The sequence below is a fragment of the Gopherus flavomarginatus genome, chromosome 5 (genome assembly GCF_025201925.1).
Source record: "Gopherus flavomarginatus isolate rGopFla2 chromosome 5, rGopFla2.mat.asm, whole genome shotgun sequence".
Classification (NCBI taxonomy): domain Eukaryota; kingdom Metazoa; phylum Chordata; order Testudines; family Testudinidae; genus Gopherus; species Gopherus flavomarginatus.
Window position 1 is genome coordinate 67,636,108 of NC_066621.1, and position 27,050 is coordinate 67,663,157.

The 27,050-nt window shown below is 38.1% G+C and overlaps 1 protein-coding gene across 10 annotated transcripts in view; it reads left to right on the top strand.

The window, feature by feature from the left end:
* The window catches only part of DCDC1 (doublecortin domain containing 1), a 414,877-nt gene that overhangs the window by 32,502 nt on the left and 355,325 nt on the right, over positions 1-27,050 (top strand). For 7 of the 10 annotated variants that reach the window (XR_007774648.1, XR_007774649.1, XM_050954983.1 and 4 more), the window contains exons 3-5: positions 3,120-3,398; positions 4,943-5,099; positions 5,621-5,783. Coding sequence is in view for 8 of the 10 variants with exons in the window: in XM_050954983.1 (XP_050810940.1) it covers positions 3,120-3,398; positions 4,943-5,099; positions 5,621-5,783 (599 nt within the window). In the remaining 2 variants the exon portion in view is untranslated. The remainder of the gene's footprint in view (positions 1-3,119; positions 3,399-4,942; positions 5,100-5,620; positions 5,784-27,050) is intronic. The other 3 variants (XM_050954990.1, XM_050954991.1, XM_050954989.1) reach the window with 2 other exon arrangements.

Genomic DNA, 27,050 nt, shown 5'->3' on the forward strand with positions numbered 1-27,050 from the left:
GACTTCTATGATTGGTATGGCAGGGAGCCAACCCCCCATTCTTATAGCCCACTTTAACCCTCCTATGAGGCGGAGGTGGACGGTATGGTCCCGGCAATGGATTTACTGGAGGGATCGAGAGGCAAAAAGAGGGGAAGCTGGTGGTAGCCCCTTTCCCCAGGTATGGAAAAAGAGGAGGAACTGGTAAAAGCCCCCCATATTCCATTAACTATGGAATAAACATGGGGGTTATCTGCACTGTACACTTATCTGCTGGGTAGTCCCAGACATCTAATAATAAAGTCGTGGCCTGATTGAACCCATGTTAAATGTCTCCTGTCCTTTCAGCATAACCAGACAATGAACTACAGGAGTCCTACACAAACATGTTTCCTTGTGCCACCCAAACATGGGATTACAACCTTTTGGCTCGATTGGGGGGGCGGAATAGCTCAGTGGTTTGAGCATTGGCCTGCTAAACCCAGGGTTGTGAGTTCAATCCTTGAGGGGGCCATTTAGGGATTTGAGGATTGGTTCTGCTTTGAGCAGGGGGTTGGACTAGATGATCTCTTGAGGTCCCTTCCAACCCTAATAATTTATGATTCTATGATTTAACATTGATCTGAACAGGATTTTTGCCTTAATAAAGAGTGAGGAATCCTACATTTTACCATGGCACTTAATGTCATTTCACAAATCACATGACAATCTAAAAACATAGTGTAGTTTTTCACTACAGGCTGAGCTCTTCACCCTATGATATATTAATTCTCCAGTGAACTGTGCGCTAGGGTTGTGTCCAAACTAGCGTTTTCTTAACATGTCCCAACATTGCACTACCTCAAGTATAAATCTACTGTTGGTAGCAAATGTGGTAACTGTTGGCATGTTAACCATCTGTAGATTGCACCCCAGTTTAAATATGGGTGCTGTTGACTCACCTGTGTATACTAGTGTTCTTACCCTGGTGAAACTGAACAATGATGGTGCAATGATGGAAAATTTTAAGAAGATGCTAGTGTGTACAAAGGCTGCCTACGTTAGTCTCACACCTATTTTCCTTTAATGATGGTCTTATTCACCAACAGGTCATTTATAAAGTGGCGTATGTGGTTGAAAAATATTTCTAAAATTCATTAGCGGTAAATATGAAGTAATAATTATTTACTAAAATAAATGACTCCCTTGTTAGTTTGTTTTTCAGAGGTAAAGCCAAGGCAGTTAATATTCTAACAAAATAATTCACTCTTCAGTAAGGACTAGTACCAAGGATTTATTTTTTCAGTAATAAGTAATGGGTTCTAGTAGATTTTATTGTAAAAAGGAAAACAAGATCTTCTTCACTTTTCAAATGGCACATAAGACAGCCTTGGAGGAAAATGAACATTTACAAGATATTAATGTCTTTTTTGTCTCACTAATCAGAATTCAAAACGTACCTCAATATGTTTGTAGCCATAGTGCTACATAGATTTTTTTTCTTGATTTAACTCAAACTCTTAACATTATTTAATCACAGTATTTTGATGTATAATATTTGAATTGTTGAAATACTTCGACGTGCAAAAAATATCTTATAATTTGTGGGTGTGACATCATCGGGCTCTTGTAGTTCATCAGAACAACGTGACACTCATGAATTATGAAAATCTGCAAGCTAGAGTGAGGAACTGACCATGTCAGACTCTTCTGTTGCTTCTGCTTGGCTGTTGATACTAGTAAGACACCCTCCAGTCGTAAGAAAAGAGTGAATGAAAAATAAATTGTGATCTATATCTGGATCTATAAAATGCCAATCTTGTGGTGCATTACATCATTTATTCCTATGACATCAACATAATATTAGTCTCAAACTTAGAGCTATCTGTTGTTTATTCTCTATTTTTGTTCTTTTTAAAAAAAATTGCCTTATGATCGTTATTTTTTTAATGTTATAAGTGAATTTATTGCATAGTTTAAGTGAAGCAAGACTAGCACTGGTCTGACTCAGGCATAAATCAGGTGGGTTCTGCTACCTGCCCCAGATATAGCTCTTTCAGTTTTCCTCAATCTTGACCTTCAGCAGTTCCTGCTATTCTAATTATGGAACTTGCTTAAGCAGAGCTTAATTGAGCTAAATTCGACAATGGTTTTATGACATGCACAAGTGAGGGCTAATATAAAACTATTCAAACACATTTTTACTAATGACTTGAACAAGAATTTGAACCTGGGTCTTCAGGGTTAGAGTTTAGTAGTGGGGGAAAGGACAGATTTCTTAGTACAAAAACAAAATGGAAATCAAAACACACACAAAACTATTTTAAGGGGACACGAACAGGTTAAAAATCATGTGGAAATGCCTTTACTTTTGTTATTAGTAACATCTTAGATTGTTAAAGCAACATTTAAAAAAATTTACATTTTACTTGTTATATTGTTTGCCTATACTTAGGGAAATGCAGAAAGTAAACAATGAAAGTAAATTTGCACTTTTTGCTTTTGTTTCTAGTCAATTTCACATTGAGGTACTCATTCACTGCCACAATTCTGCAATATTTGAACCATACAAGTTGTAGAGAAAAGTGTATTCATTTTATAAAAGATTGATGTGTCTAGTAGGTTTTTTTTTTTTTGCAATTTCAGTGAATATTTTTATCATTGGATTTTGTAAAACTTAATTTTTATTGAAACTACGGCTGGGATTTACAAAAGAACTACAAGGATTGAGGTGCCTAATTCCTGCTGAATTTCTGTCTAACTCCCTTTGAAAATCTCAGGCTATATTTGATGGAATCTCAGTTTACTTTTTTCGGTGGTGTGTTATTTTGTTTTATTATATCTAAGTTGAATAAAACAAAAGACTTTGTTATCTTAAAAATAGTTTTAAAGCATATTGAAAATCTTATTTTCCTCCTTGAGATTTTGTCTTGGACTGTTTTCAAAATCTACTAATTATTATGACAATTTCTTGATGTCTTAATCATTTGGTTTCCTTTTCTTCCACTTTTCAAGTGTACGTTGACATTAAATAAGTTCACCGATGCTTGTCACTTATCAGGTTTTCCCATGACCTCACAGATTCAATGATTACTTAAACTAAGCAAAAGGCCAGCATAAGAGGATATAATTTTATGTTTTTCTTCATATTTTACTTTCAGAAAATTTATTTCACCCTATGCAAAAACAGCAATTAAAAATACTGACAGAAAGCAAAACTCTGGACAGCCTCTGTTTGGCCCTAACATTCATCTGCAATCGGCAGTGGTATCAAGAAGGTCAGGACTTCAAGATTGTTCCACACATCAAACAAAATCAGTTCAGAGCAGTGATAGAATATCAAACCTAGGCAGCTACAAATCAGACAGTACAAACAATTTCTGCCTTATATCGCCATCCAAGAGAAACAGACCTCTCAGTGCTCCAGCAGGTCAGCTAAGGTAATCAAAGCTGTTCTGTGTTGCTTTTAACTGTGACTGTTGATGCTGTTTCTCCTTTCAACAGAAATCATAATGATGCTTCAATTGATACTCCAAAATATACAAATAAAAGACATTGCTAATTTTATTCATTTTTAAGATGTATTGCATTCTTTAAGATTTATTTATTTCTAGTGTCGTGTGTGTGTGCATGTGCACATAATAAATTTATGTATATACAGCATAAACTGCATCCATTAGCCCTCTGTGTATATTTTTATAATTTCACACAAAAAGCAGTTTAATGATAAATTGTAGTAATACTTCACTAAGAGCCAGACTCTAAATTCCTTACTCACATGGGTTAGCAGTTTCTCACACAATAACTTCTTGACTTTAATGAGACTACTTGTGTTAAGAAGTGCCCACCAGTATGAATAAGGGATTAAAAATCTTATAGAACAAAAAGTTCTTTAACTATTACTTTCATTACAGAGCGAGAAGCTTGGAAATTGTCAAATACCTGTACTTTATGGTTATGGGCATAAAAATACTTATTCTGTAAAGGTTCAATCCAGTGCCCTTTAAAATTGTTTGAAAGATTCTCATTTAGCGGAGTTGAATCAGATACTTAGGCCTCAAACCTGCTCTGAGTTCTTTATGGTTGGACCTTGCACTTACACAGAGCTCAGTGCAGGATTGTGGCGTTAGATTACCAATGTTCTTGTTAAAACATGCAGCTTTCCTATAGTTATGCAATAGAAATTCTTTGTTTTCTAAGAAAAGCCTTATAGTACAATAGCACTATAGATTATTTTTTTGTGGAATTACCCTTTTAAAAATAGTTTTGAGGATATTTTTTCTTTATCGGATGTTAGTGCATTTCATTTTATTCTGCTAATGGCATTGAATATATTTTGCATTCTAAAGAACAGAAACATTGACATAAGGCCCATTCTACAGTCTAATTGCTGTCGGAATTTTGCCTGAATGAAGGCTGCAGCATTAGCTCTTAATTTTTCAACTAAGAGCAAGTCATTAAGTTATATTGAATTATAAAGAAAATGACTTATGCACTGAAAACACTAATAAGAATATTGTTAACTTTTCTAGTACCAAGTTTGTTATTTACATTTAGTCAAATGCTGGTGGTACTGGAGATTAATTTTTAAAGATTGAAGAGATCTTTTTTCTTATAAAAGCCAGAATAAAAAGGGCTCTGAAGATGCTGCATAACAACTTCATACTTGAGTTATAATGGTGCGCTCTGAATGTGGTGTATTACAAATAAAATATGCTAAATATCTAAAATAAACTAAATATGTGATAGAAGGATATCATTCTAAATCTATTTTATTTAAAGGAGTTCAATTTCCTTACATAGTATATTAAAAACTCAGGTATTCTGATTTAAATATCTATAATGTGAAGAGTCATCAAAGGTTTTTATTAGAAATGTTAATTCTACATAATTGTATATAAAAAGACCTTAGAAATAGATGCATTCAACAAAATACAAATTAACTTTTTCTCTGATCAAGCTAAATTGGTTTTATTTGCAACAGATGTACACAGTTCTCTTCCTCAAGATTCCAGCTTGCCCAGAAAGAATCTGAAGTGCCCCAAGTTATTAAATGCCAGCCAAGGGTAATCAAAGTAACAGCTTACAAGAATGGCACAAGAAGTATCTTTGCTAAGATTGCTGTACCATCCATTAAGCTGGTAAATACTAATAAAAGGTTTTCTTACATGCATTAACTTTATTTATAGTTTGTACTTTATACCAGCAGGTAAAGAAAGAAGTTGCCTTTTATTTTAAAATGAGCTAATATTAAAATTATTCCTTTCCAGCATATCTATAATATACATATAAAATACACATAAAATTAGTGAATAATTAACACATACTACAGTATAAACACTGTTCAAATAAATAGAGTTACAGAGTGTAAAATGTTGAGTTCATAACAAATTACAATACTGTGTGAGACTAAAAATAGTAATTTTTGAAAATTCTTTGTAATGTTACATTATCTACTGTGTTTTCATCATCCTGTTAGCAACTAACTGCCAGCAAAGATTACAAAAAAACTAAGTTACTTATAGTGCAGTTACTGTGGTTGGTAAGTCATTTAAGCATGGATTTCTAATTTTTAGTCCTGATCCTTTCACTAAATGTTGGTCATGTTGTGAATATATTTTTCTGTCGCAATCAATATTCCTTACCTCTTGCCTTCATTTAGCTGCTGGAAGAGTGCACTGAAAAACTGAATCTGAACATGGCTGCACGACGAGTGTTCTTGGCAGACGGCACTGAAGCACTAGAACCTAAAGACATACCCCATGATGCCGACATTTATATTTCAACTGGAGAGCCTTTTTTAGATCCATTCAAAAAAATGAAAGGTAAAAAAACAAATATTATATGGCTTCAGGGGTGCAATTAAAAATGATTTTCATCCTCTCTTTTTGCATGGTTTAACAAAACTAATGTTTACTCATTTAGAGCTCAGTAAGAGGATAATGTGCTTAATGAAAGAAAAATCTACTGACAGCCATGTTTATTGCCCTTCATTAGCATTGGTGCTTAATTTAATATAGATCTGAATAGACATTAGGGAGCCTGCAGGAGGTTAAATGGTGAAAATATAATAAATTAAATCAGGGATTATTGAATTTACTCTTTAGTTTCAGTGACACCTAACAGACACAATTAATTAGCCTTATTACGCTAGGAAGAAAATAGTTCAGCATTTCAGAGTGCATTTATTAATTTAGTCATTTGACCTTTATGAAAAATCATTAAAATAATTATTGGGATGTTTATACAACAAGTTCGAATATTTACACTCACATGTACATATCATTCAGATGTGAATGTTTTATTATTTTAAAATTGTTCATTACAAACATTAAAGCTTCCCCACTCTATTTCATCCCTTTTTCAGTACAATCATCAAATGATATTTGTACGCACACACATAATGCTGTTTCTGACTCATTTACTTTGGAAATTTGGATGTAAATATTGTTTTCATTCATATTTTAAGATGATGGAGTACATTCTGGGATTTGTACAATTAATTTTGATGAAGTTTTACAAAGTTAACTTAAATAGTGTTCTGTATCAAAGTCACAATACTCCTACTAAATACTTTCTATTAAATCATCAAAACAGCTGGCATTTATGATAAGCTACAATGTTAGTTAGAATAAAAATTAGCTAGCTAAATTATTACAGAAAGCCAGATGACTGACTGGGAAATTTTATGTTTGTTAAGGATCAGCCTGTGTTACCAGTGTGCCATTCCAACAAGACAAAAATGAAATCCTTTTTTGGTTGTTTTTTTTTTTTTTTGGATTATAAAAATACTTGTGGTGCCTAAAAGTGCAATGCAGTGCATTTAACAATGATCTTGGGATAAATAAATAAATTTTATAAAAACATTTAACTAATGTGTACGTTTTACATGTCTTTGCTCTAAAGAGAATTTTTAGCCTTTTCTTATATAGTTATAATTATGTTTTCTTTCTCTCTTTTTAAAAGCACCAATGGTTTATTTTCCCCAGTAATTTTAAAATTACTTTTGTTACCTTGAAAGAACAGTTTCTAGCACAAATATATTTACTGCTAAGTGAAAAATTTCAGGACAACAATAGCTTGTAATTTTTACAGAAAGTTGTTGCTTTAGTATAATGTTAGTTTCACCTAGAAGTGTTAATTCTCTTATATAAATAGATACGACAGTGATGAGTATTATAGAAATGTCAATGAATAAATACAAATATTGACCAGTAACTGCTCATATGACTTAAATTTTAGAAATATGCCTTTTATTTTTATTTTCATGGAGCTATTCATGAGTTATTAAAGTATAGATTTTAGTCCACCAACTAAGCCATATCATGTAAATATATTCACATCTTGCTTCCATAAAAACTTCATAAATTATATTTATGATAAGATATGCCTATCTGCTACATCATCAATTATGCACATGATAGGGTGTTACAGATAATATGAAAATCACCCTGAATATGATTCCGATCCATTGACTACCATTTATTTAATTAATAGTCTATGCATACAATAAGAGAGAGACAAATCTTAGTATTTTTTCTATTACATGTGTTGCATAGACACACCAATACACTTTTAGATTTAATAAGAGTTTTACTGTTTCATTAAACAATAATATTAAATAAATACTATTTTGTCTCATATCATAGGAGATACTGAAATGAAGCTCATATTATTGTAATATTTTTATACAGCCATTGCTATAGTTTGTTATAAAATCTTCAGGGCATTGGTACTTTTATTATAGTTTTCCATGCACATGACTTGTTGTTAAGAGAGGATTTTAAAATTGATTGAGCAATTCTCTCTCTCTCTCTCTCTCTCTCTCTCTCAAGCCAAATTCAAAACAAAAACTTCTACGCTTTGTCTGCATATCTTTGGCAGTGTTTCACTGTGACATGCACTGCTGTTCTTTTAGCACCAAAATGTTGGCACACATTACTGAAAATTTCACACCATCCCTTGCTGGATCAGCAAGCTTAACCTACCAAAATCTGGTGTTGTGCAATGGTTTTTGACTGATAATCAATCTTTTTACTGCTCGACAGTTGTTGCTGGGACACAGACTAGAGCAGGTGGCAGATGTGCCTTGTCTTTTGAGAAAAGAAAGAGTAGGTGAGCTTGGGCACAGAGTAACACATTGTGTGTCCATTAAAAGGGCTGCACTAGGTAAGTATAACAGGAAAAAGTCAACAATATAAATAGAAACTCCACCAATAGCATCAAATAGGCCTTTTTATAGTCTGCATTACAAGTTTAATAATATTGCCAAACTAAAATAAATAATTCAAAAGCATTCCCTATACCGGGTCACCAGAATTCAGGTTAAATTTTGTCCTTTAAAATTGTATATATTCCATAATCATCTTAATTTATGTTTTTGTTATATCTGTAGAATGTATGTCAAAAATATCTTTTAAAAAAATAGCTACAGTATGTGGGAGGAAATTAATATGTTCTGTACGGTGCTCTTCCCCTAGCCGCCAGAAGCTTGACAAAAAGCATCATCTAAAAGGTCGGAAAAAAATTGGCTTGACTGCATAATTTTGTTTATCACAAGACTTGAGTTGCTAACACATAGATAACAAGAACATACATGAGTAGTAAATTCTTTCTGCACAGGAACAGAAGCCCAATGATGTATTCTTAGGCCCTGATCCTGCAAATATTTATACTTTTGAGCAATCTTATTGTAATCAGTGAAACTACTTACATGTGTAAAGATACTTACGCACATAAGTGCTTGCAGCATTGATGCCTTCATGTGAAATCTGTATTTCAGATACTGGGTCAAGCATAAGCTCTGGCATAACTTTAAGTGGTATATCTTAGCTATCACTGTGATTCATATAGTATAAATTACCTGTATAGAATAGAACTCCCATTGACATCTGTGCATTTGGGCCTGTTCACGTCAGCCTTGAATTGTCCACTACTTCTTTGGATTTGCTCAGCCTTTCAATTTCCTGTTATAGTGATTGGGGAATAATACTTAAATTGATTATAAGGGTAAGTGAATAAAGATTCAGATATATGCTCACTTGCACAATAAATTTTAGACCCTCGGCTAAAAATAAAGAATAAAAAAAATTGCTATATTTTATTTTTATTTAATATTTATGTTAAAGGCTCCAGTCAGTAATGAGGCCCCATTTTTAAAGGTGTTTAACAAATACGAAGATAGACACCATCTCTTCCTCTCAGTCATACGAAGACAGCTTTGGGACTATTCACAGGGTATAAAGATAGGCATAAGCATAAGGATGAGGGCTTAAGATTTAATGCTCTGTAACATGTTGTTCTCTTATTGTAATTTACATATATTGAAAAGCACTGACCTTGTTTAATTAGGAGTTTAACTGGAATTCTAAAGCAGATATGTAACTGAGCACATATCTGCCACACATTTTAAGAATTTGTTTCTTAAAGAAATTGTGAATTCTTTTCAATCATTCTGTTCACTGCTTTTTGTTTCTACTAAAAGCTTGTATTATACCCCGAAGTCTCTGCAAATGAATGACAGCTCTTTCCAGATGTCCACAATGTGCTGCTTTAGCTACTGCTTTCTTTAATTGACTCCAGATTCTTTCTGTTGATTTAAATCAAGTGACTGTGGTGTGCAAGGCACAATCACTGGACTATCTTTTCTTCAGAAAAATTTATGTATGTTTTGGTGTATACTATAGGTCATTGTAATATTGCAGAATATATTCTCTTCCACAATTCCTCTCCTATTCAGTAATTTTTTTTGTTTGTCTGTGTGGGCTATCTCCCTTGCTTGGGGCTCATAGTTACCTATGGTGGAAGTACATGGATTTTATCTAGGTGATCGTTTCAGCCTTAAGGCAAGTCTACACTAGAAGTGCTACATTGGTGCGACAGAAGAGCTCTCTCCTGTTGGCATAATTAATCCACCACTGTGAGGGGCGGAAGCTATGTCGGTGGGATAGCACCTCCTGCTGACATAGCGCCAGTGTGGACAGCATTTAGGTTGCTGTAAGTTGCGTCGCTCAGGGGGATGACTTTTCATATAAGTGACATAAGTTAGATTGACTTAAACAGTAGCGTAGGCCTGCGCTTAGGCTGCCACCCTGCAAACATGCATGTGCTTAACTTTACTGTTATGAGTATGAAGCTATTCATAGTAATAAAATTAAGCAAGTGCTTCAGCGTTTGCAGGATTAGGGCCCAAGTTACTGCTGCAGTCATAAGAGTAGCTCATCATGCACTGCACATATAATATCAATGAAACACTGCTTGACAGCCTTTCCCAAGAAGACATCATACTTAACAGTAGCAGCTAGGCTTTATAAGTAATCTCAATGCAATGTTACGTGATTTCTTAGGTCCTATATACATTGTAGAAACAATCCTAATGGGGAAGAACAGGTTCTAACAAACTATAGAACCTACATCAACAGGGCCTTAGCTGGAAGGGTCCCTCACAGGGAGTGACTGACATTCTGAGCATGTTCAGAATAGGCTCCTCATTCTACACACTCAAAGAACAAATGAATTCTTCAGCTCCATGCTAGAAGCTTCATCAAGCATGTGCTGACATATGAACACTCTGTTGCCCTGTGACACATGAGGGATGGGAGTTTGAGAACAGAGTCAGGGGACCCCAATAGAGAACTTTCTCTGGGCTTTCCAAACCAAATGAAGATGGTGTCCCAGCAAAGATTTGGGGAGTGTTTCTTCAGGCTTCCCCTCTGCAGGTGGTGGCGTAACAGCAGGAAGCTTTCTCTATCTATGAGTGATGAGGTCCAGCTAGGAGGACTTCAGCAGTTTTCCTGTATGAGTTGTAGCCTTAGTAGGGGACTTTCTCCCGCCTCCCTCATACCCTTGGCTGAAGGTGCCACAGTGGAATGTGGGGAGGGACTTTCACCAGGTTTTCCTCCTCCAGGTGATAGTATCCCGAAAGAGGGAGGCAACTTTTCCAGGTATACATCTTATGAGTCTCCAGGATCCCTTAATGTATTTGAATCAACCTTGGCTGCGGGATGCAGTTACAACCCTGTAGCCTTCAATAGTTAAAATACGGTTTGGTTTTGCAGGGTAGACAAGACTAAAGAGTGAATTAATCATGTTCCCAAATAGTGCTGAAATTCTGCTAAAGACCAAGGTTATAGAACAATTCAAGAGTATGCTTCAATCCCATTTAAACTGCAAGACAGAACTATGTAATTTTTAATAACTGTTTATTTAGGAAATATAATTTTTTTACACATCACTGACAATCATCATCATTCTTTCATCCCTATCCTTACACTTGCTTCCCTCTTACACAGGAGAAGTAGCAGCAGTCCAGTAGAGACTACTGTACCCTCTGCACATTCCCTTGTACAGATATAATAGGCAGTTCATAGTTGAACCTGTTAATCACTCTGGCTTATTCAGGCCTAACAAACCTACTGTAACTACTGGGATGCAAAAGGAATGCATGTTAAGTTTCTAGTGGCATTCTCTCCACAATAGACCTATAGCCCAGAGTGAGGGAGTAGTTGCGTACACATTTTGTCAGAGAAAGAGAGACACATATTATGTGCATACTTCTTAATTGCAGGGGTTGCTCAGGTATTATGGTGATGGGCACCATATGGGAACTTAGATAAATAGATCTAAGATATGTATTATCTGGGAGATGGAGGTTCTGGAGGCCCAATTTGAAACCTGAGTGACTAAAGTTAGGCTACTAAATCCATATATAAAAGAATACTGGAATAAAAATGGCTTGATTTTGAAACTTCTGAGTCTCCAGCGCTTCCAGTCATTTCAGTGGGATTGTGGGTGCTCAGGACTTCTGCAAATCAGGCCACTTTTATTTCACTACCTAACTTAAGGCACCAATGTTTTAAAATTTTAGCCTCAGGCCTCAATTCTGCAATTTACAATGCATAAGAGGTCCTCTGTACCAGTGTAAAATCCCACTGAAATTCAGAGGTGCTATATGTGGTTGCAGAGGTCAGCCTGCATATTGTAAATTGTAAGATTGGGCCTCTGGTTTCTTAATTGTTTCCAGATAAGGTATTTTTAACTCATGTATTCATTTGTGTGCAAGAGTTGGCCTTCGAAGAGTTTGTAAACACTGCTGGAATAGTTGAGCACTATGACTGATCTTTGCATAATCACACTGTATTTGAGATGTCTAAGATCCAGTCAGTTAGATATAGAGGCCCTCTCAAGCACAGCAGTTAAGCGCATACTTTAAATACAAAAATAGTTTCATAGGCTTCCGTGAGATTACTCATATTCTTAAAATTAAGCATGTGTGTGTAAGTGCTCAGCTGGGTCAGGACCTTGGATAGTCTGACTGATATTGTTTGATGAAATTTGAAATGGCCAGTCCATTGTTATCATACCAAAATTCATATTTAATTTTTCTTTTTCTCCTCTCCTCAAATAAATCTGCAAATATGTCTCCAGAGATTGAAGATATCTTGTGAGGAGCATTAGGGATGGATATTAGGAATAAGAATCTCAGGAAGACTTTCATTTTAATGATTCTAACTCGACCGCCTAAAGTCAAAGATAAAAATCGCCATTTTCTAATATTTTTTAATTCAGGCAAATAATTTGAGACAATTTTTGTCATTTAATGAGTTTGTGCTGACTATGTATCAATAATTTTGAGGGACTGCAAAGATGAAATTGGGTTCCCCCATCACATTAGTTCATACATACTTACATAGAACTTATTCATAGACCTAAGATCATTTTTTAAAAGAGGTTAAATATTGTTATCTTCATTTTACAGAAAGGGAAACTAATACCCTGATTTGCAGTTTAATTTGTCCCAGGTCACATAACAGGAAATATAATTCAGTCTCCTGACTCACAGTCCAGTGCCTTATCCACTGGTCTGAAATGTATCGATGAGTATCTTTAAAATGGCTGGCAGGCACACACATGTCAATTCTTGGCACAACAAAACTCTAAATATTAATTATTTTTTGAAAAAAGCAGGTACACAGAAATGTGAATTTTTATGTCAACGTTTGACTTTTCTATGTCTCAAATTAAAATGGAAATTACCTTAAAGAGTTTTTGATAAAAGTTGATAGATCTCTCTGGAAATGGGATTGCAGTATTGTTGTAACTGTGTTGATCCGAGGATATTAGAGAGACAAGGTCGGTGAGGTAAAATGGAAATGGGAAACATTTTAAATATACAAATCTAGAATATTTGACTACTAGTTACTAATTTATTACATTTGGCAACAGGCTAGGGAACCCTTATTATTTTTCATTGTCCATACAGCAATTGTTTTTTAATAAGCTGTTCAGCGTGTTCTGTACTTTATTTCTAATAATCTGAAACTGAATTCCCTCTACTGCATGTAAGTGTTAGATGCTAAAATGATTAATACACTATCATTCTCATTTCTACTACTCTATCTAACCAATTGTGCTATATTGCATTTAGAGCTATAATTTGCTGATACTTGAGTCATCAGATCTGTATACTATAAGCGAAACTGAGCATTATGAATTAGATTTTCCATCTTTTATATATTACATTGTAAAGAAGCAGTTGCAGAAAAATCTAATCTCCGAAAAGAGTTCTTGATACTGCGCTTCAAATCTGTATTTAAATGTGGAGAGAGAAATTTTATTTTAAATACCATGTGATCTACAAGACGAAATAATTTGCTGTGACAGGAACTGATTGACAAGCATATGTGTGAGCACATTTAAAATAGGCCATCTTTTCTGGTAGGAGTAAATGTCAGTGAAAATGATGGATTCTCACTATTTAATTATTGACTGATTTGGAAATGTTTCAATTCCAAGCTGCATTCCAAATAACAGTATAACACTTTTTCTCATAAGCACATTGAAATGTAAATGCTCTGTCATATTTTATTTTTCAAAAAATGCATCAGCTTAATGAACTTGGAATTACACATTTTATTACAGATTTTAATGTAATTGATAGTTGATTTTAAATACACATATATTACTTTTGCATATGTATCTGTATAGCACTTTCCCTTCAGCTCACTTGACTCCTGATATCAGGATGAAGTTCTCGGAAAGTACAGCATGGAGATATTGTAGGTTACAAATGTTCAGTCCTGAATTGTCTTATTTCGCAGTAGAATTGGACACATTATTTATCACTTTACTGAGGAATTAGGCTGTTCATATCCTGTAGTTCTGTTTTCCAGAAAACCTCATTGGTGTTGCCACTGAGAGAGATGCCTTTAAAACTCAGATCTAATATTATTTTAAAGGCTCATGGCAGAAACTTTATTGTATTCTTTAGCTACATAAAATTTCAATTCAGATTAACCCCTTAGTTTTCTGCAGCCCTCAGTTCTCATGGTCTCTTCCTTGACAGTACTTCCAATGCCCGGATGTGTGGCACCCTGGACTAAATTTCAATCCCTCACTTAGTCATAATCTCATATAGACAGTTGGATTCTCTCATGAGGGTGCCTTATTCCTGAATATGGAAGTAAGGTCCTGTCATTCATGTGTTATGCTTTTTCTGACTTTAGATTCCTCCTTTCCCAAGGCCTATCCCTAATTTTGGAACCATAGGTCAAAACATAAATATTATTCCCGCAACAGCTCCTATCCCAAGTGACGGCAGACAAGTTCTTCCAGGTTTGTGGACTCCCATTGATGTCACTATAATCACACAGAATATATGTCTTTAGTTTTTAACTATTCTTCCCTTCCCAGGAGATGGCTTCTTTCTCCCATCCCACAAACCCTTTTAGAGGAAGGTAAAAAAAGCATGGTGGCAAGGCCAATCTGTCATGAGTTAGTTTGGTGGCCTTTTGCAGGTCTGGAAAGGAATTTTCCTCCATGGCAGATTGACTGACTGAACCACCATGTATTTTTAACTTCCTCTGAGCACCTGGCAAGGTTCATGGATGGGAGAAAGAAACTGAACTAGAAATTTTAAATAAGGCCTAATGTGTGTGTGTGTATGTATATATATATATATATATATATATATATATATATACATACACACACACACACACCACCAAATGGGGCCCATATTCCAGGTGGAAGAAGTTACTAAGGAAAATATCTATTTTTTCAATAAGATAACATTTTAATTGGAAAAACATCTACTTAGTATAGCAGTAATTACATAAATGGAATTGTATATTATCAACAAGATTGAAACTAAATAGTCTTTCCAATATGCTGCTAATCAGAGATGATTTATAAACCCTTTGTATGTATAGCCACCATTCTTTAGTTTATGGTTTCTGACTTTATGGAATGATAATGCTTAGTGTATTGCATGTTTATGTAATGTCCTAAGGGTATGTATTATTACTGTGTCTCCAGAACAGCTGTGTTTCATACTATAGAACTACAAGTAATCTTTAATAGGTCTGTCTGGAGCAAACTATGAGTGAGAGGACACCATATCATATAAATAGAAGTACAATCCTGGTATGATATAAATATATTATAAATAGTGAAAAATATTAACTAAATTAATTAACAACATAAAGTTCATTTAAATCGAAGTAGCTATTTTTTTCTTTCTCATCTGTGTAGTGTTAAAATAAAACAATCTACAAACTTTAGCGGGATTGTGCAGGTTCACGAGTCTACACACATGAGTACAATTGCAGGATAGAGGCCTTAGATTGTGAACTCTGTAGGGCAGGGACCATGTATTTTTATGTGTTTTTAAGGAACCTAGCACAAGGAGATCCCTGATCCTGACGGAAGCCTCTGGATACTACTGTAATATAACTATTAATAATAATACTACCCTGTATGTTGAAAGATAACATGTGCCAAACAATGGGCTAAATTATGCCTTCATTGATCTGGTCATGGCAGTAGTGAGACTAGTAGTATGTGTTAAATGTGGAGGGTGCAACTTTATTTAAATTAACAATTCATTTAACTGGGGGTTACAGCTCCCCAACTACTACTTCTCAGGACCATACCAATATGGATTTCAAGATGACCTAATATGTATCAGAAACCAGAAGATGTAGGAGGGCCTTATCCACACCCTTACCATCACCTAAGGAATTTTGTCTATATAGCCAGAGTCCCTGCCCCTTTCCTTTCATGACCTAAATGAAGTGGTCTTCAAGCTTTGCAAAACACCAAGGCTTGCATCCCCAGTATACCATGCCATTGCCCAGAACCAATACCTGAATAGTTCACTACAAAGGTCCCAAATTGACCATTGTTAACTTGAAATCTGCACTAAAATTCCTCCATAACTTGTGACAATTAAGTCACTGACACACCAGAACACCAACATACTTCTACAATGTGTATAATAGTCCCATCACCAGCACTTAATTTTTATTTCACTAAGGAAATACTAGATGTGCGCACTCCGGTGGATCAAAGCAAGTTCGATATAACACGGTTTCACCTATAACGTGGGTAAGATTTTTTGGCTCCCGAGGACAGCGTTATATCGGGGTAGAGGTGTAGTTTAGTTATATATTATAGACTCATAGAAAGAGACCTTTTAAAAATGTTAAAATGTATTACTGGCACTTGAAACCTTAAATTAGAGTGAATAAATGAAGACTCGGCACACCAATTCTGAAAGGTTGCCAACCCCTGTATTAGGTGAAATGTTGTGACCACTGATGACTCTCTGATCTATTTTGTGTTGTAGTTCCAAGAGAAGTATATACAAATATTTTTACAACCTAAGACTCTTCACTTTAAACAGGTACAAATGTCAGGACTTTTTTACATGAAGAGTTCATAGACAAGTTCAAGAGAGGAGGTGACAATATTTTGATTGGCATATTTGTATGGGATGTTTGTAATTTTAATCAAATTTGAAATTAAGACATACTTCAAATAATATGTCAGACTAGTGTTCCTGAGCTTAAAATGTAATGACAACCACTGTCATTATTAGTTAAATATACCCATTGTGCCTGTGGCAATAAATGATGACACTTCAGAACATGCAGAAACAAAGAACAGAAGTATTTAAAGAAAAGGGAGTGACTATAAACTTAGTTGAACACAGGAATGTGACCTGGGCATAATGTATTTACTAAGCACATAGGCAACTGTATTTTGGACAGATGACATTATTGAATACAACATTATGTTTTCTTACTGCTAGTGCATTCAGATTTTAGAGAATTCAGATCTCAAGCTGCAAAGACTTGATTTGCTGTTTCATATTTAATAACATAAACCATAACTACTTTGCAGAGTCATAATAACAAATATATTTTCAATGTATTTCTCATCTATAATATTGTAGCTTTAAAAATACTAATAATTTTCATAAATATAAATGAGTATAGCAAAAAAACAATATCCTCTTTTTAGTATTTTTTAAAAAGTTATTTTTCAGACTAGAATTTTTTTAGAATTATAGTAGGTGTAAGCTTCTTTCTTAATGCCACAAAAGTAAGTGAAAGAAGAAAACTAAGAGAAAGAAACAGTAGAGGAGGCACAAAAGATTACACTGTATCAATACAGTTGGAGCAACATCAAGTCCTTTCACACTTCAGATCTATTCATTATTTTTATGATAGTGTTAGGGACTTCCTCAGTACCAGAATTTAGCCTCTATGGTGGAAAGAAAGCCATCACAATTCAAAACTTGTCCTTCCTGTGATGTAGCGCTTCTGCTTAATGATGAGCACTCAAGGTGCCTTTTTTGCCTTGGAGAAGGGGCAAATCCATACTAGAGGCTCAATTTGTTGCTCCTTCTCCAAGAGGACAAAGAAATGAGAGAGGCCCATTTTATTTTTTTTATTTTGGAGAGCTGCAGCTCAGCGCCAAGCTCCTGGGCTTGCTCTTTGAAGACACCAAAACTTCATCCACTAAATGTGCAGTTGATACCTTCTGTATCTTCTGTTACAGACTTCAAAGGTTGGTCTATAGAGTGAGGGGTAGGAAGTGGGACAGGGAGGGCAGCTGCAAGGTGTTTTTGGGTGTCTGGTCTTTGGGTAATCCTCACAGGGCCTTGGGCTGCGGCCTGGTGGAGTGGGAGGACCCAAACTCCCCTACCAACACAACTCTGCACTGAGGAACTGACTGTCTAACCATTAGGTGGTGCTTCCATCAAGTGCCGACCATCACAACTTAGAGGAGAACATCGTAATATTCCTTGGATCTACTGTAAGACCTTGAGAAGAAAAAAGAAAAAAAAAAGAGAAAAAAATGACATGGACAAATTGTTGAAGTGGCTGATGGACAGCAAATAAAAACAGGTGGCCCAACAACTTCAGCTGCAGAAGCAGATATTCAACAAATGGTTGCCTAACAACAGCAGCAGCAACAAAAGCTCATCTGGGAGTTGGCAGCACAACAGCAAGAACACCTGGTTCAGTATGTGGTGACCATTTTACAGCTCCAAGGAACATGCACGAACATGGTGGCCCCAAGTCCCACAATGATTACAAACCTCCCAGTAAGACTTATGAAAGTAGGGTCGAGGGATGACCCCAAAGCTTTCCAGGTTGCCACAGCAGCTTGATTGCCAGCTGAACACTGCGCTGTTTTGCTAGCACCATATCTTACCAAACCTGCTTAAGCTGCAGTCTGGAACCTGGATGCCACAGAAGCCCAGGACTATGCTAAACTCAAGGCAGCCATCTTAGAAACCTTCAGTATCATGTTGGAAACCCATTGATAGCACTTCCACTGGGAAGTATTTCCACAGGGAGCCGACCATGAGCAATGGCCAGAGTCCTAAGAACACTGCTGGCAGTGTCTCCAGCCCAACAGACAGACAGGGAAACAGGTGGCCAAAGAAGTGGTGCTGGAATGGTTTATGCAGGGGCTCCCAGCTGGAGGGCAAGAGTGGGTGTTGCGACATCAGCCTCAGATGTTGGCTGAGGCAACCAGGCTAGCAGAAAATTACTTAGTGACTGCAACCCCAAAATGAGGACACCCAAGACTGAAGATGCCCATCCCAGGGGGCCATTAAGGGAGATGACCACCGGGCCACTGAATGCCAGGTTCGGCCTCCCAGATGGCCCACAGCTATGACAAAGCTCTGGAAGCCTGGTTCCAAGGGGAGGAAAGGGTTGGAGGAGAGACTGGTCCCAGAGACCCACCATGAGCACCACACCTCCCCCAGAACAGTCAAGGGGTGGAAAAAATCTCTCAATTTGGACGTGCTTTTCATACAAGCAATAAGGTCATTTCTCCTGTGATTGTCCCTTCATGGATTTTTCCTATGGGCAGGCATGGGTGGTCAACACCAGGGCTAGAAAAAGAGGCCTGGCCAAGATATTAGTCCCTCTGTGGATCAATGAGGTAGAATTGCCAGCCCTGATAGACTCAGGTGCAGCCAAAAGCTGATCTGAGAACAATTAGCAGAACTTGGCGATAACCCAAAGGAAACCATCTGTATCTAGTGCATGCTTAGTGATGTACACTATTATCCCACAAGGGAGGTACAGTTCACTATAGGAAACTGCACAGAAAAAGTACGAACAGGTGTGGGCCCCCGTGGGCCTAGCTGGTGATTTTGTGTTGGGACTGGGAATTTTTTGCAGAGATCATAAAATCATGGAGTGATGAACCTGTGGAAAGGAATGATCCTCAAGGAGGAGCCCTTGAACTACAAAAACACAGAAAGCTAGCAGGGGTCAGAGAGACAGAGGATCCTGAAGAAGAGACTTCCCAACAGGAACTGTGGCTCCCCTCACAACAGGGGAAACAGAACACCTTACCTTCTCCTGATTTGGACATACTAATTGCAGATGTAGATTTTATAAGCCAACAAAGAGATGACCTGACACTAAGAAGGTCATATGAATAACTCACCAGTATAAATGGAGAGTGATAGACCTGCACTTGATGAGGCAGTGGCCCTGCTTTGAACTCAGGGAAGAGGAAGCTATACTGGATGGCAAAAAGATTCCTAAACCAGGAAAGCACAAATACAACTCTTAGTCCCAAACAAATTCTGCCAGAGAGTCTTACAGCTAACACATGTGGTACCTTCTGGAGGACACTTAGGGTGAGAAAAGACCCTCAGAAGGGTAATCCTCAAATTTTACTGGCTGTAGGTACACAGCAGGTCAAGGACTACTGCACATCATGCCCCAAATGCCAATGGACTGGACCAAAAAGGACCCCAAAGGCTCTGTTAGTCCCCCCCACCCTGATGGTCAGAATACCCTTCCAGGGTTGGACCTGATTAGACCCTTGGAAAAGTGTGCAGCTGGGTACCAGACATCCTGGTGATAATGGATTACACCATGTGGTACCCAGAGGCCATTCTCCTTCATTCAATCACTGTGCTAACCTTGCCACTGAACTGATAAAAATCTTTAAATGGTTAGGTATAGCTGCCTGGGGGGAGGGATAGCTCAGTGGTCTGAGCATTGGCCTGCTTAACCCAGGGTTGTGAGTTCAATCCTTGAGGGGGCCACTTAGGGATCTGGAGCAAAAATCAGTACTTGGTCCTGCTAGTGAAGCAGGAAGCTGGACTCAATGACTTTCAGGGTCCCTTCCAGTTCTATGATATAGATATATCTCCATATATTGTTATTAGGGATACCAAAAGAGATACTATCTGACCATAAAAATTAAGGGGGGAATTGTGTGCCTTCTTAATAATCAAGGGCTTAAAGATGTCCATGCATCGCTCTCAGACTAACAGGCTTGTGGACCGCTTCAATAAAACATTGAAAGATACATAGGTGCTGACTTTCAAAAGTGCTGGGGGGGGGGTGCTCTGCCCCAGGCCTTGGTCCCACTCCACCCCTTCCTCAAGGCCTCTTCCTACCCCCATTCCACCCTTACCCTGCCTCTTCCTGCCCAGTTATGCTCCTCCCATGAGCACGCCACATCGTCGCTCCTTCCCCCTCCCTCCCAGCCTGCTGTATGCTGTGAAACAACTGTTTGCAGTGGGCGGGAGGCATGGTGAGGGAGAAGGAGACACAAATCCATGGGGCCTGCCGGCAGGCAGGAGATGCTGTGGGAGGGAGAGGTTCTGGTAGGGGAGCTGCCAGTGGGTGCTCAGCACCCACCATTTTTTCCATGGGGGTGCTCCAGCCCCAGAGCACCCACGGAGTCAGCACCTATGGAAAGACATACTCAGAAAATTTGTGCCCTCAGACGCCTGACCTTGGGGAAAAAAGGAGCTTACCTGGTAGGCTCAGATCAACTGACAGTATGTTGATACCTTTTCTTCTGTACCTTTTGCTACAGACTACACAGCTTGGGCTACAGAATGTGGGGTAGGAAGAGAATTTGATTCCAGCTGTGATCTCCTCTTTATCACTAGATAAGGCAGTAGTTACCTCCACTTCCACTCAGCCAACAATTTAAAAACATTTCTGAAACTTTTGTGTAACATGGCAGACACTTCAGAAATCTCTGTTGAGGTAGTGCAGGAAAAATCACACAAACTACTGGACATTTTTCACTCTTACATGCATGGAAGGCTTTACATGCCAATTAACAAGGAGCTATCAGAACTGGCAAAATATTTATGGCATACTCTAGCATCTGTGGCACTTATCCATAAAAAAGACAGATAGGTATTATCACGTCCCTTCAAGTGTGTTTGAATATTTTTACACCCAACTAGTTCTAGGTTCTCTAATAGCAATGGGAGTGCATGAAATGTTGAGATAGTGGAAACCCCCCAAAATGACTCCAAGAGACAAAGATCCAAAAAAATTAGGTTTATTTGGAAGGAAAGATTGCTCATCATCACATTTGGAGAGTCATATTGCAAATTTCCAGGTGTTCCTGTCAAAATATAATTACCTTCATTGGGACAAGGTATCATAGTTTATTGTGAAACTTCCTCAAGAACATAAGGAAGAATTAAAGTCTGTTGAACCTGAGGGATATTTGGTAGCTGATACTTTGCTACAGGCAGTATTAAAGGTGCCTTCAATATTGCAGCATGCTCAGTGGGCACCTTCATCACTATACCTAGGGACTTCTTGGGTAACTCTTCAGAAATACTGAAGGAGACAACAATTGAGGACCTTCCATTTGAAGGTTGTGACATGTTTTAGTGAAGGAACTGATGAAGCTCTGCACTCTCTGAAAGATTTGAGAGCTGGTCTCCATTCCTTGGGAGTCTACCTGCTAGCCCCTAGGAGAAAATAGGCCTAGAAGAAAACTCACGCTAGACAAAAGACTTTCATGTATTGTTATAACCCACAAAGATTATCAGAACTGCTAAGAAAGAAACAGAAATTCCAATGCAGAAGGCCATTTGCCTCTTCCTTCAGTATAGCATACCCTGTGTCCCTCACCAGGCAGCAAGTTTGATGCCATTGCTGAGAGCCAAAATAATCTTTGGAAGAACTATACCCTCCAGCCCTATTGGCAACCGCCTTTTTTATTTTTGAGATACCTGGAATCAAATGGCCTCAAGCCACTAGGTTTTAGCGATTATTAATGTGGGGTATTCCATTCAATTTCAGTCTTTTCCTATTGCCTTTCCCTTCCCTTCTCCAGATATCCTTCATACAAAATACAGTTAAAGCAAGAAGTAGATTCGCTTCTAAATCTCTGAGCAGTGGAAGAAGTGCCCCTGAAGTTCAGAGAAAGGGGTTTTTACTCACATTATTTTCTAATTCTGAAGAAGGAAGAGATGCAACAGATTCATCCACTATTTCAAATTCAGGATGGTAAAACTGGCCTCCATAATCCCTTTGGTAAATTCCAAAAAACTGGTTCACAGATCTCAGTCTGCAAGGCATATAATTTTACATACTGATACAGCTGGCACACAGGCAATACCTCAGATTCCAAGAGGGAGTATCCCAGTCTCAATACAGAGTTCTGTCCTTTGGTCTTTCAGCAGCAACAAGCAGGGCTAGCTCCAGGCACCAGCATTCCAAGCAGGTGCTTGGGGTGGCAATCTGCAAAGGGTGGCAGTCAGTGTGTTTTTGCCCCCAAGCAGCACGCCGAATTACTGCCGCAGACGACGGGGACAGTTCGTGTGCCGTTAGGGCATCATGTGCTTTTCTGCAGCGGCAGCAATTCGGCACGCTGCTTGGGGGCAGCGAAAACAGTAGAGCCAGCCCTGGTAATAATGGTACTCACCAAGTGCTTGGTAGTCATGGCAGCTCTGAGCTCACCTAAGGAGACAAGGGATCCAGGTATATCCATACCTTGACAATTGGCTCATTTGAGAAAGATCACTGTAGCAGGTAATCCAACATCTTTTTACCACACTAAGTCTCAAGATCAACAAAGAAAAGTTAAGCACTGTTGCTGACTCAGAGAATAACACTCACAGGGGCTCTGTTAGATTCCACATCAGCAACAGTTTGTATATCACAGGAGACATTTAAATCGATGATACACCTCATCAACTATTTACATGCTGTCCTACAGAGTTCTGTTCCATCTGAATTCTGTATTGCTGAAGGAACTGAAGGACAATTGGGTTTGCTCCATCCTTTTTGCCCTCAGGTGGAGGGAACACAAAGACATCCAGGGTGTGCCACTAATGGACACTGTTAGCCAAAATAATCTGACCTTTCATGCACAGGGCTCATGTGCACCACAAGTGAAATCCATGTAGATAACACATATTACAGAACCATGGTTACTGTTTTTTCTGGAAGACCGTGTACTCAGGTACTCCATTTGTAAAATGGGATGTGGGGTGGCCTACCCCTTTAAGGACCAAAGGCCTGGAGCTGACCAACTATGTACAATTAGCCCTGCCTGCCACACCTGGGATGAGGTTTAAATAGTTAAACACCTATGGCGTTTAATGAGTAGAGCCAGATGGTGTATTTTCCTATAAAGAGGAGAAGGAAGCTGCAGAGAAAAGGGACTCTTCAGTATATTGTTTGTACACCAATGCCATTGTTTGTATACCAATGTGAGGAGCCTAGGTAACAAAATGGAGGAACTGGAGTTACTGGTGCAGGAAGTGAAACCGGATATTATAGGGATAACAGAAACATGGTGAAATAGTAGTCATGACTGGAGTACAGATATTGAAGGCTATGTGTTGTTTAGGAAAGACAGAAATAAAGGCAAAGGTGGTGGAGTAGCACTGTATATCAATGATGAGGTAGACTCTAAAGAAATAAGAAGGGATGGAATGCATAAGACAGAATCTGTCTGGGCAAAAATCACATTGGGGAAGAAAGCTACTAGAGCCTCCCCTGAGATAGTGCTTGGGGTGTGCTATAGACCGCCAGGATCTGATTTGGATATGGATAGAGACCTTTTTAATGTTTTTCATGAAGGAGATACTAATGGGAATTGTGTGATCATGGGAGACTTTAACTTCCCAGATATAGACTGGTGGACAAGTGTTAGTAATAATAATAGGGCTCAGATTTTCCTAGGTATGATAGCTGATGGATTCCATCACCAAGTAGTTGCTGAACCAACAAGAGGGGATGCCGTTTTAGATTTGGTTTTGGTGAGTAGTGACGACTTCATAGAAGAAATGGTTGTAGGGGACAACCTTGGTCTGAGCGGTCATGAGCTAATTCAGTTCAAACTGAGTGGAAGGATAAACAAAAATAGATCTGTGACTAGGGTTTTTGATTTCAAAAGGGCTAAATTTAAAGAATTAAGAAAATTAGTTAGGGAAGTGGATTGGATTGAAGAACTTGTGGATCTAAAGGTGTAGGAAGCCTGGACTTACTTCAAGTCAAAGTTGCAGAAACTATCAGAAGTCTGCATCCCAAGAAAGAGGAAAAAATTCATAGGCAGGAGTTGTAGACCAAGCTGGATGAGAAAGCATCTCAGAGAGGTGATTAAGAAAAACCAGAAAGCGTACAAGGAATGGAAGATGGGAGTGGTCAGCAAGGAAAGTTACCTTATTGAGATCAGAACATGTAGGGATAAAGTTAGAAAGGCCAAAAGCCATGTAGAGTTGGACCTTGCAAAGGGAATTAAAACCAATAGTAAAAGGTTATATAGCCATATAAATAAGAAGAAAACAAAGAAAGAAGTGGGACCGCTAAACACTGAGGATGGAGTGGAGGTTAAGGATAATCTTGGCATGGCCGAATATCTAAACAATACTTTGCCTCAGTCTTTAATAAGGCTAATGAGGAGCTTAGGGATAAAGGTAGGATGACAAATAGGAATGAGGATATGGAGGTAGTTATTACAACATCCGAGGTAGAAGCCAAACTTGAACAGCTTAATGGGACAAAATCAGGGGGCCAAGATAATCTTCATCCAAGAATATTAAAGGAACTAGCACATGAAATTGCAAGCCCATTAGCAAGAATTTTTAATGAATCAGTAAACTCAAGGGTTGTACCGTATGACTGGAGAATCGCTAACATAGTTCTTATATTTAAGAAAGGGGAAAAAAGTGATCCGGGCAACTACAGGCCTGTCAGTTTGACATCTGTAGTATGCAAGGTCTTGGAAAAAAATTTGAAGGAAAAAGATTTGATACATTTCCACGTGGGGAATTATTAGCTAAATTGGAAAAGATGGAGATCAATATGAAAATTGAAATGTGGATAAGGAACTGGTTAAAGGGGAGACTACAACAGGTCATACTGAAAGGTGAATTGTCAGACTGGAGGGAGGTTACTAGTGGAGTTCCTCAGGGACCTGTTTTGGGACCGATCTTATTTAATCATTTTATTACTGACTTTGGCACAAAAAGTGGTAATGTGCTACTAAAGTTTGCAGATAACACAAAGCTGGGAGGTATTGCCAATACAGAGAAGGACCGGGATATCATACAGGAAGATCTGGATGGCCTTGTAAACTGGAGTAGGATGAAATTTAATAGTGAAAAGTTCAAGGTCATACATTTAGGGATTAATAACAAGAACTATTGTTATAAGCTGGGGAGGCATCAGTTGGAAGTAACAGAGGAGGAGAAGGACCTCGGAGAATTGATTGATCACAGGATGGCTATGAGACGCCAATGTGATATAGCCATTAAAAAAGCTAATGCGGTCTTGGGATGCATCAGGCGAGGTATTTCCAGTAAAGATAAGGAGGTGTTAGTACCATTATACAAGGCATTGGTGAGACCCCATCTGGAATACTGTGTGCAGTTCTGATCTCCCATGTTTAGAGAAGGATGAATTCAAACAGAAACAGATTCAGAGAAGGGCTACTAGGATGATCTGAGGAATGGAAAACCTGCCATATGAAAGGAGACTCAAAGAGCTTGGCTTGTTTAGCCTAACCAAAAGAAGGCTGAGGGGAGATATGATTGCTCTCTATAAATGTATCAGAGGAATAAATACCAGGGAGGGAGAGAAATTATTTAAGCTCAGTACCAGTGTGGACACAAGAACAAATGGATATAAACTGGTTATCAGGAAGTTTAGACTTGAAATTTAGATGAAGGTTTCTAACCATTATAGGAGTGAAGTGCTGGAACAGCCTTCCAACGGAGTAGTGGAAGCAAAAGACATATCTGGCTTCAAGACGAAGCTTGATAAGTTTATGGAGGGGATGGTATAATGGGATAGCTTAATTTTGGCAATTAATTCGTCTTTAACTACTAGCAGTAAGCATGCCCAGTGGCTTGTGATGGGATGTTAGATGGAGTGGGATCTGAGTTACTACAGAGAATTCTTTCCTGGGTGTCTGGATGGTAAGTCTTGCTCACGTGCTCAGAGTTTAGCTGATTGCCATATTTGAGGTCAGGAAGGAATTTTCCTCCAGGGCAGATTGGCAGAAGCCCTGGAAGTTTTTTGCCTTCCTCTGCAGCGTGGGCCATGGGTCACTTGCTGGAAGATTCTCTTCATCTTGAAGTCTTTAAACCATGATTTACGGACTTCAATGACTCAGACACAAGTTTGATACAGGAGTGAGTGGGTGAGATTCTGTGGCCTGCATTGTGCAGGAGGTCAGACTAGATGATCAATATGGTCCCTTCTGACCTTAAAGCCTATGATTCTATGAAAGAGAGATTACAAAAATTTGCTGGGAGTGAATAGGTGCCAGCAGGGAGCCCTGAGTCTTCAGGGAAAAAGCTCAAGGTGGGGGAAGAATGAGAGATCCTCAGTGGGAGTATGCAGTTGGTGGAAATTGGAGGACTTTATATGGGAATAATTTTGTTATTTTAATAGATCAAACCCCAAGGAAGGGCATGGCTGAACCAGAAAGAGTGTTGGTACACCTCTACCCTGATATAATGCTGTCCTCGGGAGCCAAAAAATCTTACCGCGTTA